Source organism: Urocitellus parryii, chromosome 8 (genome assembly GCF_045843805.1).
Source record: "Urocitellus parryii isolate mUroPar1 chromosome 8, mUroPar1.hap1, whole genome shotgun sequence".
NCBI classification, from domain to species: Eukaryota; Metazoa; Chordata; class Mammalia; order Rodentia; family Sciuridae; genus Urocitellus; species Urocitellus parryii.
In genome coordinates, this window is record NC_135538.1 from 53472322 (window position 1) to 53499704 (window position 27383).

The following is a 27383-nucleotide window of genomic DNA, read 5'->3' on the forward strand; positions in this document are numbered from 1 at the left end:
ACTCCCTGCCCATTTCCACCATCCAATTGAGAAGCACGAAGGGAACCAAAAAGTGCTTCCTGCCCGACCGTGTCCATCTTCCTCCTTCTCCTTACCATGGGGTAGTGGTTGTGTGTATGCAGCGTCTGGTGGATCGTGGCTATGAATCCTGCTTCCCTCCACCTTTGGACCTGTGTTGTGGTTGTGGTGTGCTGACTCAATTGGTTTGTCAGAGAAGCCTTTGCTGGCTGCGAGCTTCACCCTTACTATTTGATGTTTGCAAAATCAAACTCCTAAGGTATTTTAGACATCAGTCCAAATTTTCCCGTTTTAAACAAGATGCTGAAGCAGGGACACTCATTGAGATTTGGTTCTTTCTTCCATCATCTGGAAGAGGGCAGGCCTGGGTCAGGGTTCTCTTGGTGCCATTGCGGGTCAGACCATCACTGCATCTGACACTGACTTAACCCTGCTGATCAGAGTTAACTCTAGCAAGTTTTGGTTGCATTTTTACATGGCTTTGGCAAACTCTAAGACCCTTAGGACAAGTGACAGTAGATTTCCATCTTTACCCTTTTGAGAGAATAAAAACTGAGAAGCAATCTCACATAAAATACCCTTTCCTAGCAGGCATTGGTATCAGAAGATGGTGACTTTTTACCTTTTTATTAATTAAAAGAAAAGGCAAGGAAAACCCGACAAAAGCATGAATCTCCACCAAAATCGAACTCATCCCAAAGAGCCAGCTTTAAAGCCTTCTCAGCTCTCTGATCTGAAGCCCATCGTGTTGATTGGGACCTTTAAACCAGAATTCTGGGGGTTACTGTAAGTGCAATAATTTTTACAGCCCGTCTATTAAGAGGCACAATCAAGGCTACTAAGAATAGTTTTACAACAGGGTGGCGTCCCTCCTAACAAGGAGGCACTAATGCACACACAAAGGAAAAATGTACGCTGTTGCCCTCAGAAGGCTGAAGCACTGTTTGCCTTTCAATGTGTAGGAGGGCCCTGCACATGACTGACACTCATTTGCTGGACTCACATGGGGAGGACCTCGTTAGGCTCAGATCACTCGCAGGTTAAAACCTCTGGCAGTTGTGAAGGTGGAGTCTAATTCCTGCCTCTTTGGGGCCATAGGACTCAATACACACCAAGAGCGACCCCTGGCAAACATGAACTCCATAAATCCGGATTTATTAAATTGTCTGGCTGTCTGTGGAGGTCAAAAGTGGGCCAGAAGCCAGGCACAGGGGTGAATGCCTGTAATCCTAGTGACTCGGAAGTCTGAGGCAGGAGGATCACAAGTTCTAGACGAGTCTCAGCAACTTCATGAGGCCCGAAGCAACTTAGCAAGACCCTGTCTCGAATTAAAAAAAAAAAAAAAAATTTTTTTTTTTTTTTTTCAAAAACAGCTGGGATTGTGCCTCAGTGGTAAAGCACCTTGGGTTCAATTCCTGATTGGGAAAAAAAGAAAAAAAAAGTGGGCCAAACAAAAAGGTTGCTGGGTTCACTTATAGATTACACGAGAGTCTCAGTACTGTACCTGTAGCCTGAGAGGCAATCCCACGGAAGACCTTGAGATAAACTCGAGCACTGCATTCCTAGGGTTAGGTAAAAAGACTTCTTGGAGTCAGACAAGAGTGTCATCAATGCTTTATTTACATGCGTCACCATCTCTTTTACAAACTAGATTACAGTTTTAAATGGAATACACAAGGCAATATCTACAAACACCAAGGAAAGTAAGTACTGCATCTCCATTTCGTTTGGAAAGGGGAAGATTCCCAAATCAAACTGGTTTTGATCCTTGAGAAGAAAGGCTGCAGAGTTAATTCATGGCAACACAGAGTTAGACAAAATCCTCATAAAAATGCGATGTGATAGTGTTCGCTTTGAAAGAAACGATGAGGTGCTTCGAACCAAAGGATGAACTACTCGATTCTTAGGTGTTTGAATATGGCCATGCACCATATTTAACTCTAGTTTGTATAGGGTATGAGCAAGAAATTGAAACAGATAAAGACAGTTTTACAGATACTGTATACAGATTTTTTTCCATTCATGCAACTTTTTTTTCTTAAAAAAAAGTTAAACATGTGAAGCCAAAATGCACAATACATTTTTTTTTAATATTCACTAATTTTTCTGGTCCTCCTTCACATCTGTTTACATTTCCCGCATACATAATGTGCTAGGACAAGTATACAAGAGAAGACTGATTGCCAGGCAATGAGATAATTTTAGAGAAAAAAGTGATCAGACACACACTTTTTTTTTCTTCTTCTTCTTTTAAAAAGCAGTCACACAAGTATTTCTGGAGTGTGGCAGAGGCCTCGCAATCATTCACTCATCAAAGAAAAACACAGAAGAATAAAATTAAACAAGAGGAAAATATTTCAACCTACAAAATATGTTACCCACTTAGGCATTTGATCAAATATCACACACTCTTTTCGGTTACTTGGGCCTTTAAGATCCTGTCTGATGGACACGACTCCACAAGAATTTTATTCTCCCCTCCTGCCCTGCCTCTGCTGGGCTCCGGAAGGGGCTACTTTTTCATACCTCTTTACCAGTGATTGCATTTCTACAGAAGAATTTGCTTTTCTTAATTAAAAAAAAAATCACATTACATCTCATTATATGATGTTCCCCAAACACAGCACGAAAAAAGAAAAATCAGAGTTCAGGGCTCTCAAGAATTTTCTTTTTGATTTTAGAGAGGAAGAAAGGGTAACATTTTTATTTCCTCTCATCAGCCCTTGGTGCCAACGTGGATAAGAGGACTTGCTTTTTGACCGCTTTATTCTTGATGGTCTTTTCCAAGAGAATCAAATGTTCTTTATTCTCTAAATGGATGGAGTTCATTAGGTAGAGGCAAAGTCTGTCCCTAAGATCCTTAAACTGAGTACAAGTTTGGAAGCCACCTGAAGTCACACCCTGAGATGGGGCAAACCTGTCCTGAGTAGTGAGCTACAATGTCCTCTCTTCAGGGCGGGGAAGTGACACACATGATGCTAAAAATCAACATTGAAAACAAAATCCACCTCGTAGTACACGTGTGTGCATGGTCCTCCTAGTAACAGGAGAGACAGACTCCTGAAAAAAAGTTTTTGAATGTGTTCACCATTCATTATGTTGCAGAGGATTCAATAAAGGAAACCGGCCTCAGGGGCATTCACAGTTAATGGGGTGTGCTGAGCCCGACGGTCAGTCCTCATGCCGGGACAGCGAAGGCTTGCGATAAAGCTCTTTTCTGGCTTTGGTACAGGTATCAAGGTCTGGAGCCCGAGGAGAACCTGGGAACCCCAGGGTGCATGTCAACACTAGGTTCACTGCTTGCTAACTTCCCATCACAAGGCAGGCAGCTCACTGGGAGGCTGAGAGCCTAGCTGCCCGGCTCTTCTCAGGACTCAAACATTACAGCCCCTGGCCCAGGCCGCTAAGTAATCAAGTGAGGTGCTCCAGATCAGAACATTCGTTGTTAGGGATACAAGACACTCAAAATGCAATGTTGACCCATCCTGAAAGCAGGGTCTTGATATAAAGGACAGAGGGTTCTGGCCACACCTCTGCTGAGTCTAAGGGGCCTTGGACTGAGCTCCACAGGGCGGTGCAGGGAGCCTGGACGAACCTCTCCTGGGCCTGGTGGGCTCATGGTGCTGATGCTGCCTTTGACCAGGCTCTGGTCTCAGCTCTCCACAACACTCTATGTGTAGATGCTGATTGAATTATTAAAAAAAAAAAAAAAAAAAAAAACAAAATCAAAGCATTCCCCCTCCATTTTCCTGATCTATTCTGTGGCTGCCCTGTCCCTCATGCCCCTCTGTCCCTCCCTCAGCTGTTTCACACTGAGTTATAATCGGGTTCTAGGACATTTTGTAGGACATTGTGCCTGAAATCTAACAAACATTGGAAAAGCAGAGAACCAGTGAGATGCCACATGTCTGAAAGGACTTTAACACTTCCAAGCTGGAACACACTGGAGAGTTGCCTTTCTTGCTCCGGGAGCAGCTCCCTGGGTCCGTAAAGCTGCACAGGCAAGTACTTAAGTTGTGAGTTAGTTTGCTTGTTTCTTTGAGCTCAGGAGAAATTCTCAGGCCCTCCTGTTGGAAGCACTCGGGATCCTCCCTCATGTCTGATCTCTCTCCACACCCCTTCCCCTGCTTCCCTCCCAGCTGCTGCCACTGGCTCTGCAGTGGCCCCCCACCCCGGCACCATCACCTAGGGAGCCAGAGAGGCAGCCCTCCTTTGCTGACACTGGACAGTTCTCACATACATCAAACAAGTAAAGAACCAAGGAAGTAGCTAGCGTTATCATAAAGGAATATAGGAGGCAAGTCCGGCTCACTGACAAGCAGACCACGTGATCAGAATACACATTTTAAAAAATCATACATACTTTTAAAATGAAGATTATAAACATGTAGCAGTTCAGAAAAGGCAATATGCTATAGGTCTACTATAACCACAATTGCACGACAATTTACAGATTTAGTAAAAGGCAGGGTGAAATTGACAGGGCCATCGCTCAAACGTGACAATCCAAGCGAGGCAGGAGAGACGTGTGACGATACCAAATGGAACTCTCATTATGCTAGGAGCTGTGCTTACCACCCATATGCCCCCCGCCCCAGAGGGGTTTCAAAGCAAAGATGCACAAAGGGTCCCTGGTGGTGGTGGATGCGGGGGTTGGGTGGCATGTCTGTGTTGGTGCTCACTGCCACGGTGCAAGCATCGAGGGGAAATCAAGCAGGGAAGTCTGTGCTGAAATACTAGCCTGTATTCCTAACGCCCATGCACAAGGTTCCACTTTTGTACTGTACATGATAAAATATATTTATACATTTATTTGCCTAATACTTTTTATGCAAAGAAAAGTCTTCATATATCACTTTGGAGAAGTATGTATATGCTGTGCTAATCAGAGCGTCATCACACCAGTTTCATAGGTACCAAATGTGTTCCCAACTCTTCTGTCTACCAAAGGGGGCAATGAATATATCACACTTTCTAGGTTAAACAGAAAGCACCTATACAGCACCATAACTTTTTGAAAACAAAACAAATTGAAACCCACAGAAGCAGGAAAGTTTTTAATAAAAGGAAGAAAAAAGGAAAATCAAAACTGCCCTATCTTGTACTTCCATGTGTCACTCGTACAATTATAACCTAACTTATATAAAAAAATCAGTTTGTAGGCTATTGCCTTTCACTCATACACTTCTAGAAGATCAGATTATACACAGCAAGGCTGAAAATAATCAAGGATGTGTACTTTAAAAACAGTGAAGTTAGACCTGCCTTAGCATTGACTTGGTTTGTCCTCTTCACACATTTCTCACTGCAAGCTTCATGCTCACCTGCAAGTTCATTTCTTCTGCAAAACAAAACAGAACACTTTTCTCCTTAAACTAAATCCTTTAGTGGCTTTTGGCAATGAGTGGACAGCTGAGCTCACTTCTTTCCTGAAAAGATCTAGTTTCTAACCGAGAGGCCAACGCTGTCCACTGCATTAGCTGAGGAGACCACAGGCCCTACTGACCTGCAGCTGCAGAGCAGGCACTGGGGGTCTCGTCCACAGACCACCCTGACTCAGACCTGGAAACACACTGGGTCAGACGCGCGCTCCACTCGGCTCGCCTGTGAGTGCTCAGTCCTGGACAGGCGAGCACAGCGAACAATTGTGCCATTGTTCAGTTTTTAGAAAAGGGTAATTTTCTACCAAACAAAAGAAGAAAGAAAATCCCCCTCTAGTTTATGTAATGTGTTAGTTTATGGAGTTCCACGGGCTCGGGGGCTTGTGACGCCCGAAGCCAGAATGGTAACTGGTACAACATTTTCCTTCTGTTTTAAAATTTGCCAGGGGAGGGACGGTGAACATTTGAACAGAAAAATACTGCAAGTTAATGCGTGTGAAAAACTCAGAAGGTCAAAGGAAAACAAACACAAAATGACACTGAAAACATCCCATAAACCATCGCGATATTAAAACACCACAGAATCGCCAGTGGGGCTCACGGTGTGCTCTGAAGGAGACTGGGTGCTGACAGGGCTGTCCTCTGCTGGCAGGTGGGCTCGCCACCCCGTATGAGGAAGATTTTGCATACTTTATATATAGAGTTCAGTTCCAAGGGTAAGTACTTCACCCGGGTAAGGGGCCATTAACAGTCTCTGCTGGGTTAGGAAAATGGCGCGGGATTCACAAAGGTGTTAAGCTGTAAACGGTATCACTGTCCACTTGCTGAGAGCAGATTTGGCAAAGGGTTTCTCTGTAGGTCTTGTGTCAGTTTGAGGGTCTAAAAGAGGAGAAAGAAGATCACACATCATTAAGGACTTCAAATAGCACGAGTGGGCACCTGGGAGGCGGCCTCATCAACCTCCCGTCTCCTCGCCCCACCCAGGGCACACCAGGAAAGCATTTCAAAGGTCTGAAAAATCTAAGACAAAGCAGGAAGATGACTTACCTTATTTCTTATTTTGTCCTAATTATAAAGTGCTCCAAAGTTGAAAGGCTCAAAGGAAATGGGAGTCATTAACTTTGGGAAGCTAACAAAGAGCACATTAGAGGTGTTTTAGCTCTGTTAAGTTAGGGATGTCCAGGGTGCAAATGAGGTTTTGTTCTGGATTTTTGGACTGAGGGGTTTCCTGGGGACATGGAACTTTCATGCCCAAATCAGGCAAGCTGGTCACCCAAAGTAAACCAGCTAAGCTTCTTTGGTTCTTCCCCACCAACCAGGCAGCCCAAATGAACTTGCTGGATGCGTTTTCCCTTAACACCCTGATGACATGACTACATTCTACAGAGGCTTAGTATGTCTGCACTATAGGGTGTGGGTAGTCTTGACTTCCCCACCATAAGAACAGCAAGTCACCTCTCAGTAGGCTACCTTAGATCTTTACATTAAAAAAACTATCACAAAATAAACATAATTACATAATACACATAGAGCCAAGCAAATTTCCCACAAACATCTGTTTAACAAATAACAACATTACTATTATTATTTTGTCTCTAACAGTCTTCAAAGGAAAGGCATGGTGAAGGTCCTCCCAGAGCACCTGAATTTAGAAAAGTCTATCAGATTTCTTGTGACCAATGAGCCCAAAAAAGGTAAGGACTAACCAAAAAAAGAAAAAAGAAAAAGAAAAAGGGAGACTACTCAGTACTAGGCTATAGTTAAATAAACTAATGTGACAGGGCTCAAGACAAAAGATCTTTTGTTTACAGAGACAGTATTGGCTGTCATGATGTAAAAGAGAAAAAGCTCAAGACCAAGAACTGGATAGAAAAGTAGTAGTGAAGCACCATAAACTCAGACCATGTGACTAAGTGATGGAAATACACCAGACGACGCTGGCACACCATGTTACATACAGATGTGTCTCCACCAGGAGGAGATACCCTACGTCCACTTGGAATTTCCAGGTGTCCTTGTGACTTCAGTCTTTTCATGACTCTGTCCTTACCGTCAATCTTACCTTTCATTCCCACATTTGCAAAGACAGCAGGACCTAGTATTCCGAATGCTACGTATCTACGGTCTTTCTTACTTTTGACATAGCTCCAAAGAGGAGTTAGGTTGTTTCAATGGAGAGAGAGACGATCAAGCAGGAAAAGAAAGGCTTTCTCTCTCCACGAATCCCTAGTCTTTCGTTTCCCTGGCCAGTGGTTTTTTGGAATATATTCTCTGCTTTGTTAAGTGACTATACAATATGATTTCAGACTATAAAATAATAGGTTATTAATTTCAGAGGGAGAAAAAGCTGAAGTAAATCCCAGATCTGTGAGGACTCAGGCCTCTTAGAGCTGGTGCTACTCTTAAGTCCTTCACCTGGGCCCAAAGGCATGATCAGATAGGGGTTCACAAATAAGGTCCTTTGAAGGAGATTTGGTTTTTTCCTTCAATAATAACACTTGATAGATCACAGTGTAACATCACTATGCAATTAGTCATCAGGGGCTATGGTCCCCAAGTCCCAATCCTGACTTTCTGTAAGTGCCAAGGGAGAAGTGGCAACGTATTACCTAATTCAGACCCTCTCCCTAGTTCCCTTTGGTGTTAATTATTCTGCTGCGGAAACTAATGTAGACTGGGAAGATGACACTTCATTCCCCTAGTACAGAGGCAGAGCATGCAGCTTGCTGTGCTGCTGGGGCAGGACAATGTGAGGGGGAAGGAGATGGGGGTGTCCAGGTACCCCAACATGACATTGCTATAAGCAGGACAGGCCCATCAGCCCTGAAACCAGGGCAGGAGGCCCATCGGGGGCAGTCCAAAGCCATACTAACAACAATCCCCAGGCCACATACATTCCTGTTCCCTCAGCAAAGGCCCAGAATCTTCTGGGAGTGTCATCATTAAAGAGGAGATGCACTAATCATCACTTTCTCTTTCTGCAGAACGGGTGGGGCCACCTGTGATGCTATGTCACAGGCTTCCTCTGGGGGCTAGGCAGTGCCCTCCCAGGGAGGTCTTTGCAGGGAGCCAGCTCTGTGACTGCAGGACGAGCCAGGAGGGGAGGCAGCTGTCAGAGAGGCAGCTCTTAGAGAGGACACATCTAACAGAGAAACCCTCACTCCACGCAACTGAAAGGCCATGGGCTGTTCTCTGTGATAGAAGGAAAAGGGACTATAACGCTGTGAAAACATAAAGGAACCAGGTAATGTCACACAGAAATTCTAAGAGGCACACCAGGATCACCACTCACAACGAAGACCTGAGTTATAACAACCATCCTACAGGAAGCAGCAACTCTGCTTAGACTTCTGAGGCTCTTCTGCATGTTTATGGGACACAGTCAAGGACCACAAGGGCGTGGGGCAGTGCACAGTCAGTGATGGAACTAGTCACCAAGCTGGGAGTTCAGTGAGACTCAACTGGGTGAGAGTTTCATGGGTTTTAAGGAAGCCGAGATCACTCTCACGGATTCAAGTAGGGCCTTTTAGGTTGATGTGTGTGCGCTGAGGCCCTGCCAGTTTAAAAAACACCCGAATAAAGGAAAACTTTTGAAAGGAAAAGATAGCAGATAGCTGACAGAATTACAGCTGTTACGCTGCAGTTACCAGGCAATGTATCAATTAACAATACGTGTGAAATCGCTGCCCTGTCTCACAGGTGATTGTCACGAAGAAGTAGATGATATCCCCTTACTCCTCCCTGCTCAATAACTGACTATGACATGGGGCTGTAGATGCAGGGAAAATGAAATGAGGAGACCAAATAAATGATGAGGCCCATTCTAAAAATATCCATGGATGCTGTCATCTGGTCTCTGGTGAGAGGCAGTCCCTCTGTAATCCCAGCATCTGCAGGGAAGGCAAGCTTCTGCCTAATTATCACCAAGTCACATGATATTCTGAGAGAGGGAAACACCTCCAAAACCACACCAACATAACTCAATCGACTTTATCTGGGAATGGAACATAACTACCCCCACCCCCCGCCATCCTCCCACAGCTTAATTCCACTGTGAAAACCATGCATTTGTTAGTAGGGTTTTGATCTTCTTGGCAGAGAAGGATTGAAGACCCCAGGACTAAATGTGACAGGAGAAACATGACAAGAGGATGAAACCCTTACATTCTCACACACATGAAGGTTTTCGGCCATCTTCCTCATTAGAATTAAAAAATGTTTGGCACAAAGTTTGCCTGAAAAACAAAATTAAAGTGAAACAGAACTCTCTTCACTTGGAAACACAGGACAATTGCCAAACCCACAACTCCCAGGGCAAGCTGGGGACTAAAAATGGAAGATTCAGGAGAGAAAAGGAATGGACCCCTGGATCTGGGTGACCTCACGTGGAGTCCAAAGAACAGGGTGTATTTCAGAGCTTGACCATTTCACTCCAGGACAAAGAAATGCCTGCCTACCACCATCTCTCCTTTACTCCCAGAAAGACTGAGCCACACCAATCCATCAGGAGCCACCGCCATCTGCCAGCATCCAGCAAGGACTTCAGAGCTGGTATCACCCTGGGAGAAACATTTTTGTGGGTCTAATTTTGAAATGCCAGCACAGCAGCAGTTCCTGTGGGGCTCATCTCCACAGGCAAAACCCTATGCAGCTGAAGAAAACATGAGCACTCCGACTTGGTCATTTTTCATTATCTTCTAGGTTGGACTAGGTGACGAAGGAGTCTGGAACATTGACGAAAACCAGCCTGATACTCAGCTGTGGCAGGAGCCCAGCCAATGCAAGTCCAGCCCTGAGCTTGGCAATGCTGGCCATACAGAGCCATATCCTACGTCTGCCCGAGACGAGGGTCTATAAAAATCCATTTTGGCAAATGCTGTCAACTTGCCATTTGAGGCACTGAATAGTTTATGAGGGAAACAGAACAGGTAAAGAAGTTTCAGGCAGGCTGGAGGCCAGGCTGGTATTCAGTTGAGAAGCCTCCAAAAAGAAAAGTCAAATTTCCAGGAACCTGGCTCCCGGGCTCTGGCACTTTCTAATGGGCAAGTAAACATGAAGGTAAGGGAAGCTTAGAAGCAGCAGCTTTAATGGCAAGGGTGACATTCAGGATGATAGAGAGAGACACCTGACTACTATACTACTTACAACCAACCCACCTCAGTCAGGGTGAAAGCACATCCTGCCTCGTGGAAGTGTTCTGTGGTGCCACCTCCCAGGAGGCTGGGCTTTCTCATGGGGCAGGTGAAGTCTGATGGAGAAGGCTGGAGACAGGACTCTTGAGAGCCATTGTCTCTGGGACAGCCTGACCCAGCATAGACACCCTTTCAGCCAGCCCTTGTGCTGTGCTGACAAAAATGGGGGAAATGAGGAGCAAGGACCATCCTAGCACGTCACAGCTGAAGGACGGAGAGCTGCACAGAGGCACGCTGGCTTTTCTGCTGCTTAAACTCTAGGGATTACTGGTGGGCAAAGTAAGTTTATCATGAATGGCCTACCTCTGCATAAATCCATCAGGGAGGGATTGTGTTAATCAACACGTGCTTTACTGTCAACAGAGACATCACAAGAGATTTCATATTTTCTTAAGATGCTTAGATTTTTCAAACTAAACAGAATAGCATGTAATTTGGGATTACAGTCTTATAAAGAACCACTTTTTTAAGACAAAAAGCCCCAAGGGGCCTTTGGATCCTCTCTGGTTAATTGACCTTAATTATGATATCCAGCAATTTTAGCTGGCAAAGACCTGTGGGACTGAGTTCCACTGTCCTCATCCACACTTTCCTTTCCAATACCACTGAGAACAAACCCTCGGCTTGTCTGATGAGTCGGGTTCAGGGGCCAGTGACACTTTGCCTGGCTGCCCTCCTCCCCACCCGAGTGCATCACCTGCACCTTCAGAGGCTCCTCCAGCCCCACCCTCCCTGGGCTGCCCTTTAATGAACCCCCTTGTCTCTCACCTGGCACCTGACTGTTCAGTGCCTGGAATGATTACTTCCTTATGGACTATGAGCTCCTTGAAAGCAGAGTGAAGACTTCAAATCAACTCCCTTAGGGAGCACCTGTGATTTAAGGGTAAAGCTCAGACATTCCAGTGAGGGAAGCATAGTGTCCTTGATGTCCCAAGCAGCCTGGAAAGGGGACAGCATAAAATAGATGCACGATAAATGTTGGCTGAATAAATGAAAGAGCTGTCCTTCTGGAAGGGCCTGCTCTTCCTCTCTGCCAATTCAAATGCCTAGCCTCCTCTCTTGCTACAGCTGCATGACCCGCTCACATCTGCCAGGGCTGAGTCTTACTGGAGCCGAGCAGAATCAATTACTCATGGGACAGGAGCAAAGATTAGAAACACTTTTTGGGGAGAGGCTGATTTCTAATTAAATTTCTAAAATTTCTATTTTGTATAAGATGAAATCAATACAAGGCACAATTTTAACATCCAACTGATTCTCAAGCACTTATAAAGAATTCGCCATCTTCCTTTCTTTCTGCGCATCCCACCATTATCACTGGTCCCCAAATAGGAGTCCTGTAACTCTACATCTCAAGTTGCTGTCATTGATAAAGTGACTTACCATTTACAGAATGAAAGGGAACTGTAGTTCAGGAGGATATGCTTAGAGACACGAGTCTTGACCTGAATGTCTTCTCTGGGTATGACTACCTTCTCTGGGTATGACACTGTCATGTGTGGCTCTTCCCTGAGCTTACTGGGGTGTGTGGGGGCAGGGGGCTGACTGATGGGAGCATGCACGCTGGATTGCCCTAGATCTCCTGTGGGTGAAGTATAGGCGCAGTCAGTCACAGGCCCACCCAAGGGTCCAGCTACCCAGTAGGGAAGAAGGGGGTTTCCAAAGTCCTCTTTTCCTACTAGAGATACAATGGGGGGCTTTGAGAGACATCTATTTTTTTTCCAAGTAATTCTGAAATTCAAAGCACAAAGTTAGCTTTTTGAGCTTCACAAATAGCTCAAAGCCCTTATCCACCTGTAAGATGTGACCAGGACATGCAGGCAACACAGATTGTGGCTAAGAAGCAACCATCATGCTGGCACAACAGAGAACTAAATGGAGGGATTCAAGTGTGGCTCCAAGATTGAGAAAGACAAAGGATTGCCCTGGGCCAGTGACCAAGGCCAGGTATGCAGACTCCTGGAGTGAGGCTGTTCTAGACTTGTGAGGCTTTTGTGGCCCACATCTAGCTGCTTGGTCTGCACCTGCACTACAGCGGTAGGTGTAGGGGTCTCTACCCCACAGTGCCCCATCCCAGTCAGCAGGGCAGCCTTGGCTTGACTGGGGCAGGGAGTGCTTCAGCTTGAGGCAATTAGGGGACAGCACTTTCAGTTCAGCCAAGGGGCCCCCTTCTAGCAGGTCTCACCAACACACAGACCCTCACTACTTATAACTACGTTGGGCTGTACTACTTTCTAGTTATTTCTAAATATACAAACCACCAACGAATGTTCCAATGGACTACAGTGGCATGAATACAAATGGAGGGCCAGTGGAAATTAATTGAGAATTCTGACCTCGGAACCCATAACGCTCCTACCCGTTGGGCCTCCTCTTCCTGGTCACTAATTTCCCCAAGGGATCAAATCAAACACTCCACACAGATATGAATACTTAAAAAAAAAAAAAAATCTTGCGGCCCAATTCTTCTTTCATCAGAGAGAAAGAGGAAAGGGAAAAGGAGGTTGAGCCGACAGGCAAACCTTCAATCAAACCAGGACTGGCAATTAAAGTTTGCCCTTCAGAAACCTGGAATTACCCCCTGAGACTTCATGACTAAGAGATTCCCATCCTTTAATAAATGAATGTTATGGATTTTTAGCAAAAAAAGAGGTTATTTAAAAAGAAGAAACCCTAGAATTACAGAGTAAGATCCACATCAATCGCTGGGGGAGAAAGAAACAAAAGCAGACCAAACCTTAGGTTGTCAGTCCCCATTGGTCCCCCACACTCCAGTCTGGGGCCTGGCCACTGCTTCCTAGAGGAGACATCTAGAGAAGAGCAGGCACGTCAGAGTTGGAAGAGATCTGAAGGGTACTGGGACTGTATTTCCTGGTGCCCAAGTTGTGGCATAAGAGGTAAACACCAGCTTTCTGGAGCAGGAAGGCCCAGTCACTGTCAGCAGGATGACTTTATGTGGCCCTTTCTGCTTACATTTCTGAATGGCCCGACAGGGGAGAGGTCCAGGTTTTTTCCCCAACAAAAGAGAAGCTCGGGAAGAGGCAGGTGAAGTTCTCCTTCAGGCGCTTGTGACTAGTCCCTGCAGGGACCAAAAGGCCTTCTGAGGAGAGCAGAAGCCAACTAGCCAGGCTGCTCAGGAAATCGTTTAAAGATGCTAATGGTCACTGTGGTACCACACACAGCCTCACCATTCCAACTGTGGTAGAAGTTCCCTTTTAAAGTGGAAAACACCAGCTTTGCTAGGGTATCCAGATTGGTAGGCAGGACTTCCAGGGAACATCGACTTTAGAAATTAAAAAAAAAAAAAATGTTCATTCAACAGGCATGTGCTGTTTAATGAGAAGAAACCTGATTGATTCTAGTTTACGAGGAGAACAGTCATTCTTTTTATCCATAGTAAGATGGCTTGACTACTTGTTAGATTCTGTATTAATTTCTGGAACCTTTTAAAGTCCAATTAAATATTAAATGACTTTAAAAAGATGCCAAAAGATAGCCGCCCGTATCAGAGCTAGTTCTTGTAAGAGCTAGCCCTGTGCCAGAAGGTTACATTTTAATCTGGTTTTATAGAAAAGCAAACTGAGATTCAAGAGTGACCTAGTTCAATGTCACATAGCCATGACTATGGCAGCCTTCTGACATGAGCCCCACAGGTCCTTGCTCCACTCCAAGGGGCCTGCAGGGGAGGGCTTTTTAATCTGCAGCTCCCCTTAAAGCAGAGCCTCAGGGACTATGTGCTGAAGGGGGCAGCTGGCTCAGATCCAACCGTTATGGCCTGGCCGGCTCTGCAAACCAAACATGAACCAACTCGAGGGTCCTGCGGGACATTTAGCAGAAACCAGCATCTGGATTCAGCCTGAACTCTGACCTATTTGTCTGGAGCTCCTGAAGTCATAGGGTCTGCATTTTTATGCCCCAAGACACAGGGAGAATACCCTGTGATGATGGAATGGGGCCCTCTAACAGGATTGTCCAGGAAACCCAGCCACGTGAGGGTGTCGCATCACATGAAGCCTTTGCGCCAAACCTTGTGGGTAAGGCAGCCTTTTGGTCTGGGACAAATGGTCACCATCACTGCCACCACCCTCCCAACTAGGCCATGCATCCCTTGAAGGGGAGACCCTATTTGATTAATCTCTCTCCCCTGTGCCCAGCAAATACTCAAATAAACTTCACTGAATGAATTCAGGTTTTCTTCAGCATTTTCGCCAACATGGGGTCTACCACATTGCCAGGTGGCCAGCTCACCCCAGGTGGGACCAATTCCATGACTGAGAAATGCCTGACATGGGCAGAGAAGAAACTCTGGGAACAGGGAGGAAAAGGGCAAAGAAGGGCCTCTACTAGCCGATTTTTCTCATCTGTCTACAGAGCAGTAAACCTGAGAGGATCACAGGTGCACCCGGGCCGATGCCACCTACAGAAAATGTTCCTTACAGAATACTGACTGTCAAGCAACATGAACATGCTGAAAAGCAGCATTTAATGGAGCTAATTATTACAAGTAGCAATTCCAGTGATTTTTGCGCCATTTATTTGTTCCACATAGCTCCATGGTTAAAGAAGGCTTCCCTCAAAACCACTTACAAATGTACTTGCTTGAAGTGGGAGCTGCTCAGGCTGTCCCCATGCTTCCTGGGATAGCCAGGAGAGCTTAGGTGTGCTATAAACTAACAACCCAGGCAGGGCAGTGTCAGTGCTGGGTGGCACTGCATTCCAGGGAAAGATGACGTGCATAGTATACCTGTCTCTTCAGTCACATTGCAGATACCATGATACCCTCTCCACACAGTATGCATTTACCACATGTTACATTCCCTGAGAAAGATCTGTATCAAGAAGAACGTGACACAGATAACTGCTATTACTTGCATTTGGTTAGAAATCCTATCCCCAAACACAAATCTTATAGATACTACAGAACCACAACATTCAGAAATCAACCCAATAGGTCTCACAGATTGACCCCTCTTGGAAAGCAGCCTAGGTATACATTCCAAATGATCTCTGCACTAGTATGCCAGTGTTTCTTTATAGTTTCACATCATCACACTAGAGCCATTTCACAGAATGTTAGGTCTCACGTTTAAAATGACATATTATCTGCACCTTTAAAACCCCACAATTCTGTCCTAGACGAGAAGCCTAATATTTTAAGAGATTTATTGGTGACGTGGTCAGTGGCAGAAACAGGAAGAGAACGATTCCTTCCCTCTCTGCATGGGCTTCTCCTAGTATATATTTTCCAATCTTTATCATAAGGCTGTTTAAACATAAGACTGAGAACTGGGGTTGTATCTCAGTGGTAGAACACTTGCCTCGCACTTGCCTGGAACAGCTACCTGTGTCACTGGGTTGGATCCTCAGCACCACATAAAAATAAAGAAAGAAAGATACTGGGTCCATTTATAACTAAAAAAAAATATTAAGAAACACAACATAAGACTGAAGTCTGAGTGGCTTCCTAATAGTTCTCCCAATGCCAAAAGACGAAGATGAATGAAAGAGCTTGTGAATTTCAGCATCTTCTGACATCAAAAGAAGGTGAAGCTGAAGCTGCTCTCCCTCCTCAAGAAGGCACTTGTCAAGCTCAAGAGGGCTTGCCAGCAGCTGCCACCACACTAGCTCACGGCCACCTCTGCTGCCAGCGGATGTGCACCAAGCCCAAACAGTACCTGAGGGAAGACAGTGTCCTGTACACCCCAGTAGCTGTCACTTGCAAAAGGGTGTGACTGTTTTTAAGAGAGAGACCTATATAGGCCAAAGGATTTTACACATGGTCTAAAGTGAATGACACGTGTGAAACTCCCAGCCCCCAGAGGCACATCTCCCTCCAATTCTCCAGCAATATGTCAACCGGACAGAGCTGCTCCATTAACACCACAAGAAGGCTCCCAACTGGGGCCAAATGACCTTCTGCTAGTGAGCCAGAAGCCAGTCTGGAGAGAGGAAGAGAGGGGAGAGGAATGGAGAGAAGGGGAGGGGGAGAGGGTCAGAGAGGAAGAGTGGGAGAGCGGGAGAGAGAAAAACCAAAAAGCTCTTGAGAAACTAGAGTGCGTTAACTCCAGAAAAGTGAGGTCTGAGATTCTGCCCTCAGGCCTGTTTTCTGAAGCCTAGAGCGTCTTCAATAAGTGATCACCACAAGTTAAGCTTAAAAGTAACACACACACACACACACACACACACACACAAAACACTGCAGCCCTCAGGTGCCCCTGGCTGTTGAGACAAACAATTTGTTCTAAGGCAAAATGGAAACTCTACACTCCTAAACCATCTCCCAAGCCACCTCCCTCATAGCCATTCCTGTCCTTCGGATGTTTCTTCTCTAGCCCTGTGGACATACTGAAGTATTTAACTTATAAAAAATTTGGCAAACTTTTCATTTTTAACTGAAGAAGTATCTTCTCAAATCATCCCCCCCACCAGAATGTTCTGAGGAAAAAGTGATTACATGTCCTATGAGGACCTAATAGTAAATGCATTATCCCCAAAGGAACTTACTATGGAAATCATAGTTCATCAAATAAATATTTAAAAAATATATTTAAATTTCCCTCAAAAGATTTTTGTACACTCCTTTATAATTACACACATAAGAAAGGTCTGCTGTTCAACTTAAAGGGAACTCTACACTTGAACAGTGAGACAATTTTTTTTTTTTTGTAAAACATGCCCATCTTTTAAGAGACAAAAATTTATGGTGCATTTTTCTTCTGAACTTATTCTTTCCAATGAAGCAGTCTCCTCACAACTACAGCCAAATCAGAACTTTTGTGTGTCTTTAGAAGCCACAATCACATTCCTCTTCTTAAAGGAAGATAAAGCATGATTCTCCCAAAAGCCAAATATCTAAACTGCTACGGACAAACCTCCACCGGCCTAGGTTCTGGTACAATACTGACCGGGCGGGTATGCAAGTACTGTCACCCTCTTTAGCTTCGTTACAGTCCTTTTATCAGCTCAAGGGCTATTAAATGACAAGAACAGATGTCTGGGTTCCAGGAGGGGCCTGCTCATGCCTGGGAATGCTGCGAGGCTTCACAAGGCTCTTGACATTCTGCTTTTGACAGTGACTGTGGGCTTCAGTGAGCTCACCATAGGAGACCCTGTAATTCTCTCACCACGGCAGAGGGTCAAACAAGTCTGGGTTTTTATGGCTTTGAGTTCCTTTTTCACACTATTTCAAGAAGGGGATAAACAACTTGCTGAGATTGAAATTTAAAAAAAAGAAGAAAATAGGGAGCTGTGGTGTAGAGCCGAACACTTCAACGTGGGCGTGTCCAGGGTGCAAACCTACAGCAGAAACCCCCATCACTTTAGTCTCAAGAGAAGAGTTCCAGGGCAGGCTTGTCTACTACCTGACTCAGTCCAGAGGACCTAGAGAAAGTTAGGAAGAACTACTATGGCTCAAGTCATTTAAGAAACATGGTTTCTGGGTCCAGCTGCGTGATTCTGGGCAAGGTACTTTTAAAAGCCTCTGGGTTCTTTCTTGCTCGTGTGTTGTCCTGTGTTGAACTAATCGTACTGTACACATTTTAAACCACTGCAGTCTTACAAAGGGTTTTCACACACTTTTGTGCATTTGATTCTTGTGATAATTCCATGAAGTAACAGGGCCAGTAACTTTATTTTATAAAATGGGAAACTGAGGCTCAAAGACTAAGTGATAAGACCCCAACAGCAGCCAGAAAACTGTGGAAGTGGGGCTGAGCCCTCAACTCCTGATTCCACTCAAATGCTGTTTTTTTTTTTTTTATAAATTTATTTGTTAATTTTTTTTCCTGTGGTGCTGAGGATCAAACCCAAGGCCTCACTTGTGCGAGGTAAATGCTCTACCCCTGAGCCCCAGCCCCAGCCCCAGCCCTTCACTCAGATGCTCTTCTTAACCACTTCACACTGCCTGATCTTTCTGGTTATAACGGCATTCAAATGCCACCATTAAAAAATCTCTCTCACCATTCACAGCCCATTCACCTGACATCACAGGTAGGTTGGGCAACAGGAAGTATATGGTAAGTGCTCCCTTGTATAACAACTTGTGCTTTCAACTTAATTCTTTTGCTTTTTTAAATACTTCGATCCTGAATGCTAATAAAGATTCCTAGTACTATGGTGAGGAATAATCTAACAGGTCTTGCTCCTGGTGCAAATACTCACATATATGAGAAGTCCAGAAATATACATTCTATTGTTAAATTAGAAGTCACTGCAAATTGTGGCTTAACTGGAAAAAAAATTAAGAGAGGAAGAAACCATAACACCTAAAGATTGACAGAGGCAGTGTTGGACTTCAGCCCTTCTAAGAAAGCTACTTGGCCTAAGCTTTCTCTTCAACCCCTTTCCTGTTCTCATCCATCCACCTGTCATGTTGGGGGACCTGTGTCACAGCTCTGGGAGGACGGTGGAATACAAAGAAGAATGAGATCTCTAAATGTCTGTGCTGTGTGTTCTTTGTACTGGCAAAAAAAGTTCCTGAGCTGCCACCAAACTGTGAGGAAAGAAACCTGAAAGCCTAATCTGACTTGCACGTAAATCACCAAAGTGAACTGGCTGGAAGCCATTTGACTGTGCATCATGGCTCCATGGTCTTCCACGTGAAGTTCAAAGTAAAGAGAAGACAGGATCCCTTTGCCCCCACCTAGTGACAGGGCACTGACCTGCTTTGCCCACTTCCCCTTTCCTCAGTGATCCTTCAGCCCGGCACCCAGCTCTGAGATGAGGCCTGCTTAGCACCAGTGAAGTTCCCCACATTCAAACCAACAACGTTCTGTGTGGAGATGAGGGAATCAAAGTTAAAATCCAACCCATCAGCATCCATGAGTTCACTACGGATGATGGACTCCATGTCACATTCCAAGCTCCCATTGAACATGTCCAGGTCTAAGTCGCTGGGGAACTTCTCATGGCCCATGACAGGAAGGTTTGCACTAGTTGAGTACAAGGAGGAGCCTGAGAGAGAGTCCGAGAGGGTTTGCATAGACTGGCTGACAGGAGACTGCTGCTGGTGTTTGGCTGACCCAAGGCTGCTCGAGTCACTCAAGCCCATGTTGCTGATGGAATTCGACAAGGCACGGCTGCCACCGAGAGCGCCCTGGGTTTGGTGCTGGTGGTGGAGCAAGTTCTGATTGACCAAACTCCCCTGGTTAGGCTGGGCGGCGAAGGACATCATTGGGTCATTGCGAAGCATCACGTTGCGACGGGAGTTCTGGGCGGACACAGCGGTGCTGGCCTGAGACATCAAAGGGTCCGACTGGGTCATCATGACATCGCTGTGGCTGAGTGAGTCTGAAGTGAGCAAGTCTTGGAGTGTCTGGTTGCCATAGTGTGACATGGAAGAAAAGGTGGCTGGCTTGTTCTCTTGGATGGTCTGCATGGGAGACTGGCGCAGGGAGTTCAGAGATGACGGTCCGAACACCGTGCTATTATAGGAGCTGGTTGGAGAGCCCAGGCCGGAGCCCTTGGCGGTGTAGGGGAAGCTAGAGCTCCGCTGCATGAGCCCCCCGGTGGGCGATGGCTGGGACGATGGGAGTGTGATGTTATCCAGCAGGTCGTCCATGAGGTTGTCAGCCAGCCCGTCATTCAGATTCATGGTGCCCGCCATGTCAGTCAGCCGTGGCAGCTCCACAGTGCATGGCTTGCTCACAGAGGGTGACAGGCTGGCTGAGCTGCTGTAGAGCATGGGGGAGAGCGGCGCGTCATCGTCCTGGACGTCATCCAACTCTGTGCTTGCTAGGATGGGTGACAGGCGGCCGCTGACTGTGCTGGCATTGGAATTGGTGCGTGAGCGGAAGTCTGTCCATGCATCCAGCTCATCACTGCTGCGTGATGTGGGGCTGCCAGGCCACTTGGAGAGCTGGGAAGGACTGTCGTCTGCCGACTCCGGGGCAGTCTGCAGGGCTGCCTTCTTCTTGGCTGCACGGCCACGGCTCTTGGTGTACTTGTTGCTGTTGTCCATGGAGACAGCCCGCCGACGGGGGGCCTTCCCACTCTTCCCTCCATCGGGGTTGATGATCCACCAAGAGCTCTTGCCAGTCCCCTCATTCTGGACTCGCATGAACCGACTGTGCAGTGACAGGTTGTGCCGGATAGAGTTCTGCAAAGAGAGAAGGGAAAACGGAGAATATGAGTTGGAATGATCCCAAACCGAGCATGCAGGAAAAAATAGTTAACCAGAATCCCCCTTTTTTTAAGGTCTCCTTGATTTCAAAGGCAAAAAAAAAAAAAAAAAAGGTCAAACATCTGCATGACCCTCCTTGACTTGGAATAAAATGACAACCTGTTAAATGTTAAATGGAAGGTATCAGATCTAGGAGGTGGGGAGAAATTTTCATATCCAGAAGATACTAGGAGTGCATGAGTGCAATGACATTGTTTTCCTCAAATTCCTAAGTTTTATTGTCCTTTCTATAATTATATTTCCTATATTATAGTTCACACTTGTAATTTATTACCAGTCCCTCCCTACACTCTGCAACAAACCCCTCTGGCTTTCCAAGGGTCATTAATCACCTGGGCGGCCATTTTATTCTCTTAGGGTCCCCTCCTACACTAGTACAGAGGCAGCCTCTAACTTATTCTTAATTACCTCTGTGGATGCAGAAATAGTATGAGTTGTTACCTACCCTTCCTATGACTCCACAGTTTCCCACCTTATTATATAACACCTGGCAGGCATAAGAATGGCAGAGCAGGATTTTCTAGGTTGATGAAAGAACTAGGCAAGTCTGCCTTCTAGAAGAATCCAAATAATTTATATAGACACTCTTCCCTCAATGCAGTGTGGGTTGAGCTCAGTAAGTTCCTCTCAAAGAGCACACTATGAAAAGGGGGAGGACAAGTTAACTGTACAGTGGAGAACCTGACAGATCTTGGCCAGGTGATTAAGGTCACCATCAATGGGGGCAAGGCATGTGTGCAGCACGTGCCCACCACGGGATGTGATAAAATGGCAATTTCTTTTGTGGTCTACCTTCCAAAACCCATAATCCCAGTCTAACCATGAGAAAAAAAAGACAAATCCCAATTAAGGGACAATTTACAAAGTGCCTGTTCAATACTCCTCAAAACTATCACATTTAAGAAGAACCTGAGGAGACATGACAGCTAAAGGTAATGTGGTATCCTAAAGGGGCTCCTGAAACAGAAAGAGGACATTAGGAAAAAATGAGAGAAATCTGATTAATGTACGGACTCCAGCCCTATCGAACTGGCCCATGAGCTGTGACTCATGGAACATCTATAACATCTATAAAATGTTAAGAATCGGGAAAACAGGATGTTGGGCATATGAGAATATCTTTGCAACTATTCTGTATATCTAAAACTTTTCTAAAATAGAAGGTCTTTTTTTTTTTTTTAAAGTAGGGCAAACACCTCAAAACCCTAATGACTGCACCCATCTTAAAAGAATCTTCCTCCTGGCTTAGTGGATACACCCAGTTAACAGGGGTGACCCAGATTCAGTCCTATCTCTGCCATTGACCAACCATGTGACCCTGAATAAATCATTTAATACGTCTGCAAAAACTGCAATTCACCATCTTCGTTATAGCCCCAATAATATCCCAGAACCCTCCCTGCCAGGGATGATGTAATGATGACAGCTGATAATATACTTCAGAAGCCATTCACACTATGAAGTCAGGGTGTTCTTGCTGCTCTTATGAAGCATGTAGCTCATGGCTTGAGCAGGCTCATTCTAATCTGTGAAATGTCTCATGTGCGGTTAAAAAAGAGGAGTTGATGGTATTCTCCACATCTGGAACAGTACCTGCAAGCCAGATGAATTTTTATTTGTAAGATAAAAGATATCACCTGAGACTATATATTAAATATGAACGATCCTAAAAGTTACTTTTTAAAAAAAATTGGCAATCATCAACTGTATTTATACGGAAGATACAAATACATGTGTTCTACCAGAATGTTTTTAAAACACAGAAAGTCAAAGCAGGATTGTACCATAAGTAAATAACTCAAAATACTCAGTGTTTCCTACGTATGTTCCCATGCAAGAAGGGACTGTAGTTAGTTCAGGCTGGACAATGAAAACTAACCACCATGGGTCACAAGTTGGCATTTCTACAATAGCCATCAGAATGTACGAGAGAGAAAATGTGCAGCGTGCTGAGTATCTGAGGAAATAAATGTTGCCCAAGAGACAGTAGATCTTGCTCCCCTTTTACTCTTATGGTTTTTAAAAAGAATAATGGCTTCTCTACTAATGGTTCAGAAATTGCATTTCTTTACAAGTAGAACAGTTTCTCTATGAAATGAGTATGAATCATACTCCTGACACATATGGTTTGAAAAGCAGGTAAATGAAAGATGGCTCCACTCCTGTACTCAGGTGACTCAATGTATTCAATAAAATGAAAACAAGCTTCCGGGTAAAAAAAAGGAAAGGTCTGTGGCTGGGGGGCAGCCAAGTGGTCAGCTCCCTAATTACCCCTATCCGGGCAGCCCCCTTCACTCTAGATGCTGGGAAGAGTTCACACCAACACCCAGAATTAACAAGAAGGAGCAATCTCAAGTATCCAACTATCCTCTCATTCAAGCAACAATATTTTTAAAAAGTATTTTAGTTTCACCAATTCCAAACCTACTGAGAAAAAGAATGAAACATTTTATAGAACTTCAAAATTCTCCATATGAATTTTCTGATGGCCATTTATTACTATGACTCTGAACTCCAACAACATATAATTTTATGCAATTACAAGCTACAACTGGATGGATTTGGAGACAAGACATTAAGCTTCTGTAAGGCATGTGGCAAAGGGGCTGGAACACCCACATGGAGGGCCAGAACCACAGGATGTCAGGGCAGGGAAGGACCATGAAGATCACCCACCAGTCCCTAATTGCAAGGGTAACAAATTGAGGACCTGCCAGATTATAGCATTGTCAGTTACAGAACTGTAGTATTTAGGTTCACTGTCCCTAAGGCTAATTGACCTGCAGTTAGCAAATCAGTGCCCTAATTTTACATATGAAGGCTCAGGCTAAGATACATTAAATAACATGACAGAAGGCCCCACCGCTAGTGCCTAAAGAACCCAAACGGAAATTAGGTTTCTCAACTCTTAAGCCAGTGCTTCTTTACAACCCTTCCAAGGCCTACCACCAAATTATTTAGAAGTCACCATTTAAATCTATTTGTGCTAACAGTTTAAGAGAAACATCTAAAGAAACTAACATTTATGAAAGATTTACAAAAACATACTTATTACAGTTTTATTTATTAAATAGTTGGGAGTAATAATTTGGTGTTTTCCTACCAAAACATTTTAAAGTCTGGCTGGGTGTGGTGCACAGTGTAATCTCAGTGGCTCAGGAAGCTACAGTAGGAGGGTCCCAAGTTCAAAGTCAGCATCAGCAATTTAGCAACTTAGCGAGGCCCTGAGAAGCTTAGTGGGGTCCTGTCTCAAAAAATAAAAGGGGCTGGGGATGTGGCTCAGTGGTTAAGAGCCCTTGGGTTCAATCTCCAGAACAACAACAAAAAAGGATGTCAGTCTGCCTCTCAGCAGAGCAAACCAGAGAGTGCAAGCCGACTCTGTAGCACATGCTTGCCTCATTTCAGGCAGGCAGCCAACCCTGTACTCTGGAGCAGGTGACAGGGCTCCCACAAACCACTGCCAACTCCCACCAGCCCCCAAAGCAAAGCCCACCTTATTGAATGGGTGATCTGCTTCAGTGTCCAATCTTTGCTCGACTCTCTCTTTAGAGGTTTATTAGCGACAGAAAACATTCCCTGAGGCTTATTATCTAGAGAATGCTCAAGACAGGTTTTTCCAGATACATTACTAAGACAACACAAACAAAAACTGGGCCACCACCACACTTGGAGTCCCCTAGCACAGCAGCCATCTATTCACACAGGTTGGCTACCCGTTCATTTACAAAATCCACAGTCTGAAAGTGGGGCATCGACGAAGGCCAACAAACACACCTCACCTATCCATTTCTGGTTCAAATGCCCCACGCCGTGCCAAGGTCAGAAGCCAGATATATATTCCACTGTTTTGGTCAGAGTTCAGAATTCTAATTACTAGCTTCTCTGCCTAAGTTTTGGTGAAGCAGGAATAGGAATGTTAGGTACATAAATACAGGCAAAATGTCAATACTACAGCATTTCTCTACACCTTCCCTGACAAAGAAAGGTAAGAGCAAGATGATATCTTTAAGATTTCAAATGGTCCCTTCCACACCTTAACCCCAGGAAAACTGCCATCAAAAATAGTCTATGGTTTTCCATGAATTCATATTCCTTTCAATCAACCAGTCTAAACTTCGAAGATTTTCCATTAGTTCGAAGATTGGGAGGTGAGTTAATGAAGGAAGATTTGATAGAACTAGAGCGATTTTTAAAAATCAGATCTAAATACACATTGTAAAACAGCCTATTATGCAGACCAATGGTAATCTGCTAAAGAATTAGGGATGCGCTCTCCCTAGGGATGAGTTATCTATTACGCACCAAAACTCCTACTGCTACAGCTCAGCCCATTCTGTCTTGTTTATTTATTACTAAAGAAGCTACCTCAACCCCAAACCATGGGAATAGTTCTAGTTATTTAAAATACTACTTAGCTGGGTACAGTGGTGCACACCTGTAATCCCAGCAACTCAGGAGGCTAAGGCAGGAGGATGGCAAGTTTGAGGCCAGCCTTTGCAACTTATGAGACCCTATCTCAAAAGACTGCGGATATAGCTCAGTAGTAAAGTGCCCCTGGGTTCAATCTTCAGTATATATTAAAAACAAAAATCCACTAATTAGAAATCCAGATTCTGATGACTTTCAAGAAAACAAATATTTCTAGAAAGCAATTTAAACTTCAAGGACAAATACACCCAATTTCCCCCAATTTGGACCCAAGGATTTATAGAACCTTTAAAGTAATCTATCACAATTGTGTCTGAAGAGAAAGCAGAGATAAAAATTTGATGGGGAGTATTCTTATGTCAATCTTCTACCAAGTGATTTATGCTGAAACAGCCCATCACTGGGGTAGAAACCCATTAGGTTAATTAGTAACAACCGGCAAACCTGTGCGCTCTATGACTGCAGCTGCAATTAGAGGCACAACCCTTCACTGAGGCATGGGCAGCAGGTGCACGGAGGCTGACTCGTGACGGAATTCACGTCTCAGTCATGCTGACTGCATTGTGTCACCACTGCCTAGAGATTCCTTTGCTTGGCCCACCTTGAAGCACTCAGCATAAAAATGACTGCACTTATCAGAATCTGGTAATTAGTTTTCTTGCTATAACAAACATTCGAGTTTTCTATTGCATGACACATTTATTGCAGAAGCTAAAGTGTCCATGCCCCCTACATATATGTCAGTTGGTTATGAAAATAGATGGACCCAAAACAAGATAAAGTTAGGTTTCAAAGAGAAGCTGCCTGAAATGAAAGAATATTCCACCAAAAATGTGCAAAGTGGCTAATTCAACATGCACAGTTCTAGAGGCCAATGGAGGAAGATGGCATGATGTTGAAGACCTCGGGCTTTGATGTCATCCATGTGTGTCCGTGTGGCTCTGGCATTTGCCTGCAATCTGAACTTCAGTTGTCCCTTTGGAAAAGGGAAGATTAAAATGCTCTCTTCTATGGCTGGGATCACTGGGAAGATGAAGCAAAGCGCTGCAGGCACACCCCTCCGCAGAGCGCCAGGCACAAAGACGCTCTCAGCCGCTGCAGATCCCACACATGGAGGCCGTGACGTCACAAACGTTCCCTGACTGTTTTCCGAGCATCATCCACTTGAAGCCAAAAGGTGAGAGGGTGGTTCCTTCCAAGAAAGGACTGTAAACTTTTTGAAGTATTTCAAAGGTACCGTGCCAGCTGGGATTAACTGGAAATTTCTTGACTGTTGCTACCCTACATCCGCTTCAGCCCCTTCCAAGCCATGTTTACCTTGTGGAGACTTGTCCACTAACCCAGACACCAGCTGCATGTGCTTCCCCTGGAACACAGAGAGGGTTTTGTCTGGAAGCAACATGTGGTATCAATTTATCTTTCTCAGCAACAAGAAATCTACTCACTTTAAAAATAAAAAAGGAGTTGTGTAATTTAACTCTTAAAAGACCCTGCTTTTTATTTTTTTAAATTTTTTTTAATAGAAAAAAATGAGAAAGGGGCAAGGGTTGTCTTTTTCTAGGCTGTCTGGAGAGCAACAAAATGACTTATGGCTGTCAACTCCAGAGCCAGGCCCATCACCTCCCCCCAGGCAACTGCAGGTGTCTCCTGGTCTGCGAAGGGAATTCAAGGAGAAGGACTGTCTTTCACTACAGGGCGCACCTGCCCTTGAACAGGACCAGCATTGCAAGTATTTCTACTGGCGTGTGGGCAATGACAACTCACAACGAGGGGCCAAACTCCTGGATTCTAAAACATGCACCTGCTGAACTACAGATGAAGGAGGTTTTGAGAACAGCCCGCAGGAAAGCACGAGTCACAGGGAGACTCAGAGATCTGTGTGCCAGAGAGCAAGGCAAAGACAGCTTCAAGCGAGGGCCTGGACAGGGGCCTTTGTTTTTGATGACTGGCAGTTCTCTGGACTAGGCCCTTGACTTCTCTTCAGTAGTAGCTCATCCTGGCTGCCCATTAGAAGCACCTGGGGAGACTTGAATCACTGACACCTCAATCCCAGAGTTTCTGGGTCAATTGGTGTGGTAAGGCCTGCACACAGATGCATTTTTAACAGCTTCCCAGATGATTCTAATGTGCAATTAAGGCTGAAAACCACTGGAAGATTCCTCTAACACTCCACAGACTGAGATG

General features: G+C 44.9%; 1 protein-coding gene across 2 annotated transcripts in view; it reads right to left on the reverse strand.

Annotated features, from left to right (window-relative positions):
- Nucleotides 1-2445: 2445 nt before the first annotated feature.
- Nucleotides 2446-27383, reverse strand: part of Foxo3 (forkhead box O3) — a 121220-nt gene continuing 96282 nt past the window's right edge. For both annotated transcript variants that reach the window (XM_026389675.2, XM_026389674.2), the window contains exons 3-4: nt 19252-20687; nt 2446-6278 (exon numbers count right to left, since the gene is read on the reverse strand). In XM_026389675.2, the coding sequence (XP_026245460.1) occupies nt 19287-20687 (1401 nt within the window). In that variant the 3' untranslated portion in view covers nt 2446-6278; nt 19252-19286. The remainder of the gene's footprint in view (nt 6279-19251; nt 20688-27383) is intronic.